Source organism: Sturnus vulgaris, chromosome 1 (genome assembly GCF_052056855.1).
Source record: "Sturnus vulgaris isolate bStuVul1 chromosome 1, bStuVul1.hap1, whole genome shotgun sequence".
Classification (NCBI taxonomy): Eukaryota; Metazoa; Chordata; class Aves; order Passeriformes; family Sturnidae; genus Sturnus; species Sturnus vulgaris.
Window position 1 is genome coordinate 1,082,402 of NC_142243.1, and position 12,568 is coordinate 1,094,969.

The following is a 12,568-nucleotide window of genomic DNA, read 5'->3' on the forward strand; positions in this document are numbered from 1 at the left end:
TGAGCCAGGAACGAGGGCTGGGCTCAGCTCAGCCAGGAACTGCATCCCAGTGTGAACCAGGCTGATGGACTGGTATTCCAACCGAGTTACTGGGAGAGTACTGGGCTCCAGGGGGTGACACTGAGCCCCATGGGGTGACAGAGCCCTGGGGGCAGCAGCTGGCACTCACCTGGCTGACCAGCCTGGTCCAGCCTGTCCTGGTCCATGCCCAGGGGTCACCCTGAGCCCGGGTAAGCAGAAACTGCCACAGGAATGGGGCAGGAATGGGGCAGGGATGGGGCAGGGATGGGGCAGGGATGGGGGCAGGGATGGGGTCAGGGATGGGGGCAGGGATGGGGTCAGGGATGGGGCAGGGATGGGACAGGAATGGGGCAGGGATGGGGCAGGGATGGGGTCAGGGATGGGGCAGGGATGGGGTCAGGGATGGAGGCCGGGATGGGGGCAGGGATGGGGCAGGGATGGGGCAGGGATGGGGGCAGGGATGGGGCAGGGATGGGGCAGGGATGGGGGCAGGGATGGGGCAGGGATGGGGGCAGGGATGGGGCAGGGATGGGGGCAGGGATGGAGGCAGGGATGGGGGCAGGGATGGGGCAGGGATGGGGCAGGGATGGGGGCAGGGATGGGGCAGGGATGGGGGCAGGGATGGAGGCAGGGATGGGGGCAGGGATGGAGGCAGGGATGGGGCAGGGATGGGGGCAGGGATGGGGCAGGGATGGGGGCAGGGATGGGGCAGGGATGGGGGCAGGGATGGGGCAGGGATGGGGGCAGGGATGGAGGCAGGGATGGGGGCAGGGATGGAGGCAGGGATGGGGCAGGGATGGAGAGATGGGGTCAGGGATGGGGCAGGGATGGGGCAGGGATGGGGGCAGGGATGGAGGAAGGGATGGAGGAAGGGATGGGGCAGGGATGGGACAGGGATGGGGCAGGGATGGAGGCAGGGATGGGGCAGGGATGGGGTCAGGGATGGGGGCAGGGATGGGGTCAGGAGTCCTCGAGGTTGCCAAAATAAGGGAAGCTCAGCCCCTGAGCCATCCTACCAGCCATGTCCATGGCTTTGAAGCACAGCTCCCTCTCCTCTGCTGGCCAGGAGTCGTTGTGGTCCAGGAACTCTTTGTAGGACATCTTGTCATCCATGATTTCTCCTGGGAATACTGACACAGCAGAAGAGAATGACCCAGTCAAAAGCCAAACATTGAAATATTTCAAATGGATTCTTGCACCATGTGACATCCCCAGGTAACAGGGACTGGCAGGAAAACCAGACACCCAAATATTCATTTTCTACTGGTCTGATCCAGCTCTTCAAACACAAGGCACAGAATAATGGGAATTTCTGGGTCCTGAGGCACGTGGAACATCAAGAACAGACTCACATGGAAGTGAAAAGCCTCCAGTTGGACCAAAAGAACAAAACCAAAAGTCCTGAAGCTTTAAACAGGAATAACTCAGTGGAAAGGTTCAAAATTAAACCCCAGACTAACGACTTTGAGCTTTATTTCCATTTTAAGGAGGCCTGAATTTGTTAACTCTTCTGAGGACAGCATTAGAGTTTTAAACTGGTTCCAATTTCTTCTGGACAGAAATATTTACAGATTCTCTCTGCCAATACATCTCTTCATGCTTTTAATATTTTTACCTTCACTTAGGCTGACAATACCTGCAAGCTTGGAGCTCAGGAGATGAAATTCATCCCAAAATATCCCTGGATATAACCCTTCAATCAGTGCAAACCTGCAGTTCCTAAAAACAACCCCAATGCTAAGGCACAGAAGGGAAGAATTAACTAAAAACACAACCCTGGTGTGTAAAATCAACAACTTGGAAGGGTCAGGTGGGCTGAGATTCAACTCTAAAAATAATTTAATAAATAAAGAAAGAAAGAAATAAAATAACACTGTGATTGGGAAGGAAAGAATAAGATGGAAAAATGGCTTTTGTGGGGCTTGGAGTTTGTTTTACATCATAAAACAAGGAAAGGCCACCAGCACAAATCATCAATGGGTTCAACAATTTGCTGAGAGAGTTCGGGTTTAGAGGAGCAGGAGGGGATTCCTTGGAGCTTGAAACATGTCCAGACCTCTGCTTAGGGGTAAATATGAAATATTAGGTCCCTCTGAGGGACCTGTCCCAAAATTCCCACCTGGCTGTCCCAGAGCAGCCCCCACCCAGCCCCAGCTGGGCTCCAACAGGAGCTCCCAGGTGTGGAACACATCCAAATAAAATAAAATCCAAATAAAAGAAATAAATACATACACAACACCTAATAAATCCAAATAAAACGGATTTTTTTACATTTATACAAGGCAGAGCCTGGGGAGCCAAGGTGAACACAAGACCTGAGCACATCCATCCCTGAGCTCCTCTGGATCTGCCTCTCCCTGCAGCCCCCAGGGCCTGGAGCAGCTAAAAGTTTGATAATTGAAAGAGAAAATATTTTCTCAATGTTTTATTTGCTAATATAACATCATTTTGGTAATATTTTACTTAGCTTTGCAAAGTGCTTTGGAGATAAAAGTGCCATTGCAATGTGTCAAGAGACATTATTATTATTTACCATTATTTGTGGTACAGAACAGCAAGGGATTTAATTAGATTCCACTGTAAATTCCTCTAGACAGGAGCCTGTCATTTGTGTGTCTATAAAACTATTTAAAGCAAAAAAAAAAAAAAATAGAAGACACTAAAAGTCCTTGACAGTGTGAGGAAGAGCCTGGGAGCAGTTACAAACATTCAAGAACTTCTTCAATATTCTGATTTTATGACATGAACAGAGTGCTGGGCTGGACCCACACTGAGGCTGCTGGAGAGCACCCACTGCTTGAATTCTAAATATGTGAAAAAAAAATCTCTTTGTTACCATTAAAAATATATTGGTATATTGGCATAATTAAAGATTTCACAGGGAAGAACATTCAGTCAGGGTCAGAAAGGTAAACCTGAAGAAACCCCTCCACTTTAGGGGGGTTTTTAGCAGTCAGGTTGTTCTTTAAACACAGAGGGGAAGCACACCCGGGGCTGGAGAAGGAGGGAGACAAGAAGAATTGCAATGGCAATATTTGCATTCCACATCAGATGAGCCCACGCTGAGCAGAGCCCAGTGAGAGGCTGCTGGAAACTGCAGCAGGAGCAGCTGGGAACAACCTCTGCCAAATCCTCCCCAACCTGACCCCCAGACTGCACAATTCTGCACACAATATTTGCACAACACATGCAAATGGAAAAAAAAAAAAAAAAAAAAAAAAAAAAAAAAAAAAAAAAAAAAAAAAAAAAAAAAGCGAGCAGCGATTCCCAGCAGCAACCCTGGAACAGGGAGGGATGCAGGGATGGGGACACAGGGACAGGGATGGACACAGGGACAAGGCTGGAGCAGCCACCCCCTCCCTGGGCCAGCCAGGACAACACAGAGTTCAGGATCACAGTGAGCAGCAGCAGAACCCCCTCTGCTCTTCACCAAAGTTATTTGCCATAATCTGGACACTTCCAGCTCATTTGTTGTCCCCCACCCCATCCCAAAATTCAGTTTCCCCTTATCAAACCTGGAACACCAAACTTTTGTGATCTGATTTCCCAAGGGCTGGGGAAAGAGGAATTTTCAGTTCCAAACCCAACCTCCCCAGACACACCTTCTGCCTCTGACCTACCAACCAAAGACACCAAAGACACAAAAAGGAGAAGCCAAACCCTTCCAAGGCCCAGTGCCTGTGAATGTGCACGGGCAGCAGATAATGCACTGCACCCAAAATGCAAATCTGACAGATCCCACAGACCTGTACAGCAATTTTAGCAAGTATTAAAGCTGGCTGATAGCTGAAAATCCGGTTACAAGCCCTGCTAATATAAACCAATGTAGGATTAGAGCTTACCAAGTCTCGCTTAAAGGAAAAAAAAAAAAACCACCATTAACAACGTACTTACAAAGCAAACTTGCTCGTGGCAGTAAAAACAAGGATCCCATGCAAGTGGCACCTTCCCTGCCCGGATCCCAGGGCAGGGTGGGACGTTCAGCAGCGCTGCTGACAGCGTGGAATTGTTTGTTTGATCATCTCTGCACAGCTCAGCACGCTCACACCAACCAATTCCCGGCTAATCCAGCCAAAAATGCCCTCCTGGTGCCACCAGCAGCCCAGCAGGGGCTGCCACAGGGGCAGGACAAGCCCGTGGAGCTGCTGGTGCCCAGGACATGGCCGGGGGAATGTGCAGGCTCTCTGGGGACAGGATTACACATTAAAGCCTTCTCACTGCAGGGGATGCTAATCTTGGGAGGCCACTGGCCAGACCTCCAGCTCAGGGGTTAAGGATCTGTAAAATGAAGGAGTGAGCAGCCAGGAGAGGGCCCTGGCAGCAGCCAGCAGGGAAAAATGAGGAGAGGGAGGTTTGGGAGCTTCATCCCCTGCAGAAATCCCCAAGGGAATTCAGCCCCAGCAGCCTGGGATGGCTGCAGCTCACAGGGAGGCTCTGCTGGCCTGGCTGCAATCACTTTTATCAGCCATGCCAACAAATTCCCACCAGGGAAGGAAAATCCCCCACCACACACATCCCCCTCCTCAGGGTGTGCCATCTGCAGCCTCAAAAACGAGCTTCAGAATCAGAGTCATGGAATGGTTTGGGGCTGGAAAAGAACTAAAATCCCACCCAGTGCCACCCCTGCCATGGCAGGGACACCTCCCACTGTCCCAGGGTGCCCCAAGTGTCCAACCTGGCCTTGGGCACTGCCAGGGATCCAGGGGCAGCCACAGCTGAATTCCATCCCAATGTCCCATCCATCCCTGTGTGCTGTCCCTCCATGCCTTGTCCCCTGTCCCTCTCCAGACTGGATGTTTTCAGGATTCCTCACGAGATTTAGACTCTTTTTGTGCTCAGGACATTTATTAGCAGGAGTAATTTCTGCCTCCCATCTGAGGGATCCATGAGAACTGTGTCTGCCATGTCCTGCCTCATTTTCAGGCTCACACCCCTTCAATCTGCTGGACAGGTGTTAGACAGGTTGGGATCTACCTGGAACATCAGGTAAAATCCCCAACAGGCAGCCAAGACATTCCAGGGTTTCCTTCCCTTGCTCAGGACATTATTTAGGGTAAGGAAGGCAAAAGTTTCACCTGCAAGGTCCCAGGGTCCCTCCCCCAAGATGCTCAGGCTCTCTTTGTGCCTGCTGGCTTTGGAGTAAACCTGGAGGATCTTGCAGGAATATCTCCTCAATGCTTTTTCATCAGTCTCATCGTTTTGTAAAATAAAATATTGTCCAGTTCAGATCAGAGTGAAGGGTCTGAAAATCCCTGCGAGTGACTTTTGCAGCCAAGCTTCACTAATGCCCAAAATCTAAAGGGATGAGCACAGACAGAACTACATGGAACAAGATGTCACCCAGCCACCCAAAGGGAGGTTGTACATTTTTATCCGAGGGGCTAAGAGCTCAAGATTCCAAGAAGTTTTTGCATTTCATGAATATCTAAAGCACGGAGCTTTAGCCCTGGTGGAGGGAGCTCACCCAGAGCAGAGCTGTCAAAGCTGGTTACTCCCTCCTGTCCAGGTGAGATGCAGCAATTCCACATCAAACTAAAATCCGAGGGGACTGGACACTGGGCAGGTTGGCCAGAGAAGCTGTGGGGTGTCCAGCCCTGGGCTAACCCCAAAGGCAGCTGGGCTGAGCTGGGCTGGGCTGGGCTGGGCTGGGCTGGGCTGAGCTGAGCTGGGCTGAGCTGGGCTGAGCTGGGCTGAGCTGAGCTGAGCTGGGCTGAGCTGGGCTGGGCTGGGCTGGGCTGAGCTGAGCTGAGCTGGGCTGGGCCTGCCCTGCTTTGGGCAAAGGGGCTGGGCTCAGGGTCCCAGGGGGTCCTGCCCAGGCTCCTCAGACCCTGCTGTTTGGAGAACAGACATTTCTGTCCTTGCAGAAGAGAAAAGTTTAAACTCCCAGCAGCCACTGAGCCCAAATCTGGCTGGAATTACACAAAATATTTCTTTTTATAGAATATCAGAATGGTTTGGGCTGCATTAAAGATCATCTCATTCCAACCTTCCACTGCAGCATCCCAGGCTGCTCCAGGCATCCAACCTGGCCTTGGACACTTCCAGGGATCCTGAAGTGCTCTGGGAATTCCATCCCAGTCCCTCCCCACCCTCCCAGCCAGGAATTCCATCCCCAAATCCCATCCATCCCTGCAGGGGAAGCCATTCCCCCTTGCCCTGGCACTCTCAAGTCCTCACAATGAGAAGCAAATTAAATTCCACCACTGAATTAGATGGGAAGGAGAAGATCAGGAATCCATGAAAGGCCCTCAAGAAACTGCAGGGCATTTCAGAGGGTGCTGACAGTTCCAGAAGGGTTTTAGTGCTCTCCCTCTCCAATTCCAGGAGCTTACATAATCCTGAATGCTAAAAGGGCTCCGTGCTAGGGCTGTCACAACTGCTGTCCTCCAAACTTCAGACATGCAAACTCAGTCACTTCAAAGTTCAACACAAGGTTCATGTTCTGCCTTGTGAGAAAAAAAAAAATCTGCATTAAAAAAAAAAATGCAGTTGCTACAGTTTCTTGTCCAGTTTTTTTCCCTTGCTCACTTCTCCTTCCCAGAGGGAATTTTCTGGCAGCGATTGCTTTGTCATCATTTGGGAGGTGGAACCACAGATCCACTGAGCTCCCACCTCAGCTCTGATTGTTCTGTGTTTGTTCTGTGTTTGTTCTGTGTTTGTTCTGTGCTCAGCAAGTGAGGAATCCTCAGCAGGGCTCGGATTTATCCCCCAGAGCCCTGGGCAGAGCTCCCAGCTCTCCAGACTCCTCATCTTTCAATAACAAAGGCACCTGAAGCTCTGTTTTTAAACAAAAAACTCACTGAAGACTGATTTCCACCTCACTGGAAATACACCAGGGGTTGGGAGCTGGGGAGGGACAGGACACAGGGCTGGATGGGATATTGGGAATTAGGAATTCCTGGCTGGGATGGAATTCCCAGAGCTGCCCCTGGATCCCTGGCAGTGCCCAAGGCCAGGCTGGACATTGGGACACCCTGGGACAGTGGGAGGTGTCCCAGTTTGGGCTTTTTGTTTGGTTTTTCCCAGCCAAGTGGTACAAGTGGGACACTTCTGTTTCACCTGGGGTTCCTTGTGCACATCCCTGGCAGGGAATATTGAAATATTTCAATATTTCAATATTTCAATCCACAGCCAGGCAAGAACCCCCCAGAGCTGTTCAGCAGAGCCAGGGCTGGTGCAGGGGATAGAGAGAACATTTCCAGCAATGCCAGGAGGAGCTGAATCCCTCCCCCAGTGCCTGCCTCATAATTCAGGAGAAGAACCACAGCAAGGGCTGTGCCCAGGCTGCCCTGCCTGAAATAAAAGCTGAACCAAGATCAATTCTGAGGCAACAGAATCATGATGAGGAGTGGGCACAGGAGCCTGTCCAAACCCCACTGTGCTGGCACGGGGAGAGCCCCAGAGATCCCAAAATCTTGGAATTATCCAGGCTGGAAAAGAGCTCCAAGGCCATCAAGGCCAAGCTGTGCCTGATCCCCACCCTGTCCCCAGCCCAGGGCACTCAGTGTCACCTCCAGGTGTTCCTGGGACACTCCAGGGATGGGCACTGCAAACCCCCCTGGGCAGTGCCAATCCCTGCCCACCTTTCCATGCAGAAATTCCTGCTGCTGTCCCCCCTGAGCCATTTCCCCTTGGCCTGTCCCTGTTCCCTGCGAGTAGAGCCTGACCCCTCATCCCCTCCTGTCAGGGAATTTTGGGGAAGCACAGGGTCCCCCCTGAGCCTCCTTTTCTCCAGGCTGAGCTGTGAGCAGCAGCTGGAGCCTCCTCCTCCTCCTCCCTGTGCCAGCCTGGCCACACAGGGCTGGGAGTGATGGGACAAAGGTCCCAGGGGACAGAACCTGGCTGGAAAATAAACATCAGCTGCACTTCCATGAAACCTCCCACCCAGCTGGGCTGCTTGAATGCCCTCCAGAAGGCTCCTGACCTCCAGAGCAGCCTGGGAGGAGCCCCAAGGAGTTTTGGGGGAGGATTGCAGCCCCTCCATGGCCAGTGCCAGCCCAGCCAGGGACACTGTGTCCCTTGTGTCCCCTGTGCTGGCACAGGGAGCAGTGACAGTGCACTTTGCAGAGCTGTCAGCCCTGGTTCTGAGCAGGGAGAGGCAATTCCCCCTGAAAGGGCCGTTACCAAATTTAAACGGCTTTATCCTGATTCAGGGAATGCTCCAGTTCAAACACTGCACCATGGGACAGGAACCTGACTGGGCTGCACTTGGGGACAGGGACAGGGGCAGGGGCAGGGACAGGGGCAGGGGCAGGGGCAGGGACAGGGACAGGGGCAGGGGCAGGGACAGGGGCAGGGGCAGGGGCAGGGGCAGGGGCAGGGACAGGGACAGGGACAGGGGCAGGGACAGGGGCAGGACACAGCAGGGCAGGAGCAGAAAGGAACCAGCAAAGGTCTCTGCTGAGCTGGGGGCTCAGAGCTCCCAAAGAGCCACAGGGGAGGCAGGAACTGCCACCCTGGAGGGGTTCCCAAGGCAGGCAGCTCTGGAAGTTTCCTTTCCCTCCAGGACAGGGACACAGATGTCCCCAGAGCCTCTGGGGAAGGAGGGAGGGATGAGCAAACATTACCAGAGACACAGCAGAGCCAGAGACAGAAGGACCCCAAGAATTTGGGGGGTGAGCAGCAATGGAGCTGGGAGCTGCAGATGTGCTCTGGCACCTCCCAGGTGTGAATCCCTGGGCTCAGGAGCACAGGACTGGCACAGGCTGTGGCACAGGCTGTGGATGCCAACCCCTGGACGTGTCCATGGCCAGGCTGGACAGGGCTTGGGCAGCCTGGGATGGTGGAAGGAGTCACTGCCCACGGCAGGAGTGGAACCCTGTGAGATCCCTTCCCTCCACACCATTCCCTGACTCTGTGATTCCACTCTGGCTCAGCAAGAGGCCCAGGAACACCCTCCAGCCCAGCCAAGATCCTGGGCTGGTACCAGACACAGCTCAGGGAATGCTGAGCTGCAGCCTGGGCTGATGCCAACACCTACACAGGGTTCAGGACACCACAAACACAAACCACCAGGCTGCCAGTCTGCACACAGGACTGGGGCTGGCAAAGGGACTCCTGCTCCCAGGAAATCCTAGAGCCACAGAGTGGATCCAAAAAAATTACCTGAGGAATAAAAAGTCAGCAAAATTCCAAAAAGAAAACATTCCCTGCTTCCCACTGATGATGTCCTGGTACCTCAAACCTTCCCTATGCTTTATCCTTCTGATTTACCCAAACTACCATAGAGAGTAAACCTGCAGATTTCCCTTCAGCAGAACACAAAAAATACTCCTTTAGCTGCTAAGGCAGCCCAGGGTTTCTCCTGCTGCTGTGCCCAGCCCAGCCCAGCCCAGCCCAGCTCTGTTCTCTCCATGGGAACTTTGGTACCTGAGCTGTGTTTCCAAGGCCCAGGCAGACACCACTTGTCCCCCATGTCCCCAGGCTGTTTCCCTTTGCCTGCAGAGCCTGGGCAGAGAGCAGTGCCCAGCTCCCACACCCAGCAGGACCCAGCTGCTGCTCCCTGTGCTGAGCCTGGGCTGCTGCAAACCCCAAATCCTCCCCTGGCAACATCCAAGAGCTGCATTTTTTTTTTTTTAATGCAATCAGGGCCAAAGGAGAAAACAAAAATAAGTAAAAGCAGCACTTACAGTCTCTGCTGGGGATCACGAGCTCCAAGTGTGCTCCTTTGGGAGTCAATATTTACAGAACCACGAAGAAGAACAAGGTCCACACACAGCTCACTTGATCCACGAACAGAGCCCTTCCTCTGGCTGGGGAGGGCACCAAACTGACTCTTCTCAAAACTTACAGCAAATAAAGCACGTGAAGAAAACATCCTGGCTGCACCTCCTCACACTTTTATCATTCCAGCTGGTTCTGTCTGCTGGTGTCACCATTTCTTCTTTTAATTGACTAGGTTACAAATTAATAATGCTTCACACCCCCAGCCCAGGGTGCTGCCTGCTCTCTCCATCACCTGGGAACACCCAGCCCCATCCTGGAGCTCTGCTGGCCTGGATGGAGCCTTTGTTCTAATCCTTATCAAATGATAAAAACCAGAATTCCAGCAGGCAAAGGGCTGAAGCCTCTTGTGCATCACGTTCCCCCCCCAGCTCTGTTGAACAGCTTTCTTCCAACCTTCTCTTATCTCTAATAAACTGGAAATCCTCTCCTTTTGACTCCTGCACTTCAGTGCTTGTAAATCACTGTGCACCATAATCTGGGGAGTTCTTAAATCTCTCCAGCTCTAAGTCCTCGCTTCCATTGATATTCATTTCCTCCTTTTTTCCCAGACTCTTAAAAGCACTCGACACAGCCTCCTTGGAAATGCTCTGTCAAGTCTTTCCTATCCATACCCACCACTTCCCTCCATCAGTTTTTTAGCACTTTTACCTTCCCAACAAGGTTTAACTCCTGCCATCCCTGAGTGCCAAGATGAGTTTCAATTCATTGCCTTTTCTCCCTCCTGCTCATGGTTTTATTGCCTAAAAATGGCCAATTCTATCATATTCCTTGTTTCCCACCTTTTCTCATCCAGCTGTCCTAAGGGGAACCATGCAGCAGCTCCAGCTTCAAAACATCCCAACTCTTTCATTCAGGTTGGGAGCCAATATTTGTCCCCAAGAGCTGCCATGAGGAATGAGTTATAAACGTGTAAGGAGTGTGGGAACTCTGGAAAACATCCCTGTAATGCTGCTGTCATTCCTGCCCCTGGAATTGCAGCCTTTGCTTGCTGCTTGGATGCAAAATGGTTCATTTCTTTTGACCTACATATTTTGGCACCTTCAGTGTGCCTCACATGAGATGGAGAGGAGCCACTGAGAAGTGACAGTATTTACTGTCACCCTTGGAGCACACAAACACACACATCCATCTCTCTGTACAAACTCTCTCATATGGATTTTTCCCCTCCTCCTTCCTGGCTCCCATCTGTGGGTGCACGGCCACAGCTCCCCCCACGTGCTTGCTGTGCAGGATGAGATGGTGATAATGGAAATAAGGGCTTAAAATAGCAAATTTCCCTTCAGCACTGAGTTGCTGTTTGTTTGTGGCTGTGATTCCAGCAGCCCCTGCTCACACACATCACCCTGACCTACTTTCAGCTGTGCCAGTGCTGTGGCACAGGCAGAGCTCACAGGAGGAATGAGCAGCAGGCAGGAGAAATCTCCCTGCCACGTTTGTAAGAGAGTTTTATGGCCATTAATTCCAGCTAGTGTCAAACTAATGACACGAGGGACATCAAAGCATGAAGTCATTTACATAATACCAGGAGAATCTACAATTCTATCCCTGTTTATTCAGGCAGCTTCTGCTGGAGAATGAAATGAGGAGGATGACACCCTGGCTGTGCTCTTCGCAAATCATTCTGATTTACAGCCTTGCACTGAGGCACCCAGTTTTCTAGGAATTCTTTCATTCCTCACTAAGGACTTGCTGATGTTTTGAAATAAACCCTGCCAGTTTTATTTCCCTGTGAAAATCGAGGAAATAAAGTGTTTCCATTCCTGTGGATGAACTCTGAGAGGCTCAACCTGGCAGGTGAGGGAGCAGCTCACCCCAAAGCAGCCAAGTTCTGTGGGAGCTCTCACCAAACACCAGGGACAGGGGATGGAAGGGAAAAAAAAAACAAAAAACCATGAATTATTCCTCATGTCCATGCTCTGGAACTGAACTGTCTCACCTAGATGGAGCTGACAGCACAGGGCAGGGCTGGGCTTTGATGGTGACACGAGAGGACATTTACAGGGCTCTGGGAGCTGCTCACCCTGCAGGGCTCAGCCAGCCCAGACAGCTCCCCAGGCTGGGGCTGGGCTTGGGGACAGCACAGCACACACTGTGTCACCTTCAGCTCAGTGCCACCCGTGGCAGGCAGGGACCCCGGGGGCTGCAGGGTGGGCACAGGGCACCTGTGGGTGACCCCAAAATCCTCAATTCCTGCCCTGCAGCTTCCCTCGGGGGTATGGCTGGAAACTGGAACTCAACAACAAAGGGATGAGCACTGAGAACTGAACCCCTGGATGGTTTGGGTGGGCAGGGACACCTGGGCAGGGACACCTGGGCAGGGACACCTGGGCAGGGTCACCTGGGCAGGGACACCTGGGCAGGGACACCTGGGCAGGGACCCCTCCCAGTGTCCAACCCAGCCTTGGACATTCCAGGGATCCAGGGGCAGCCACAGCTGCTCTGGGAATTCCATCCCAGCCAGGAATTCCATCCCAATATCCCATCTAAATCCACTTCTTCCAGCTCAAAGCCATTCCCTGTGTGCTGTCCCTCCATGCCTTGTCCCCAGTCCCTCTCCAGCTCTCCTGGAGCCCCTTCAGGCCCTGCTGAACCTGCTCTTGTTTCATTTGTCTTCAATTCATGGAGGTTTAATGCTGAAACCTGATTTTAGCAGAAATGGAGACACCCCTGAGACAGAAAAGCAACACAAGGCTCAGAAGGAAAAATATCTGATGTGACCCCTGTGACCAGCAATTCTAAAATCACCACAAGAAACAGAACTGCCAGTTCATCATCATCATCATCATCATCAGCTCATTTTTATTGACATATTTATGTGTTT

At 52.1% G+C, this 12,568-nt stretch overlaps 1 protein-coding gene across 6 annotated transcripts in view; it reads right to left on the reverse strand.

The window, feature by feature from the left end:
• MAP4 (microtubule associated protein 4) overlaps nt 1-12,568 on the reverse strand; it is a 133,655-nt gene that overhangs the window by 57,908 nt on the left and 63,179 nt on the right. For all 6 annotated transcript variants that reach the window (XR_015806768.1, XM_088173325.1, XM_088173249.1 and 3 more), the window contains exon 5: nt 1,038-1,151. Coding sequence is in view for 5 of the 6 variants with exons in the window: in XM_088173325.1 (XP_088029451.1) it covers nt 1,038-1,151 (114 nt within the window). In the remaining variant the exon portion in view is untranslated. The remainder of the gene's footprint in view (nt 1-1,037; nt 1,152-12,568) is intronic.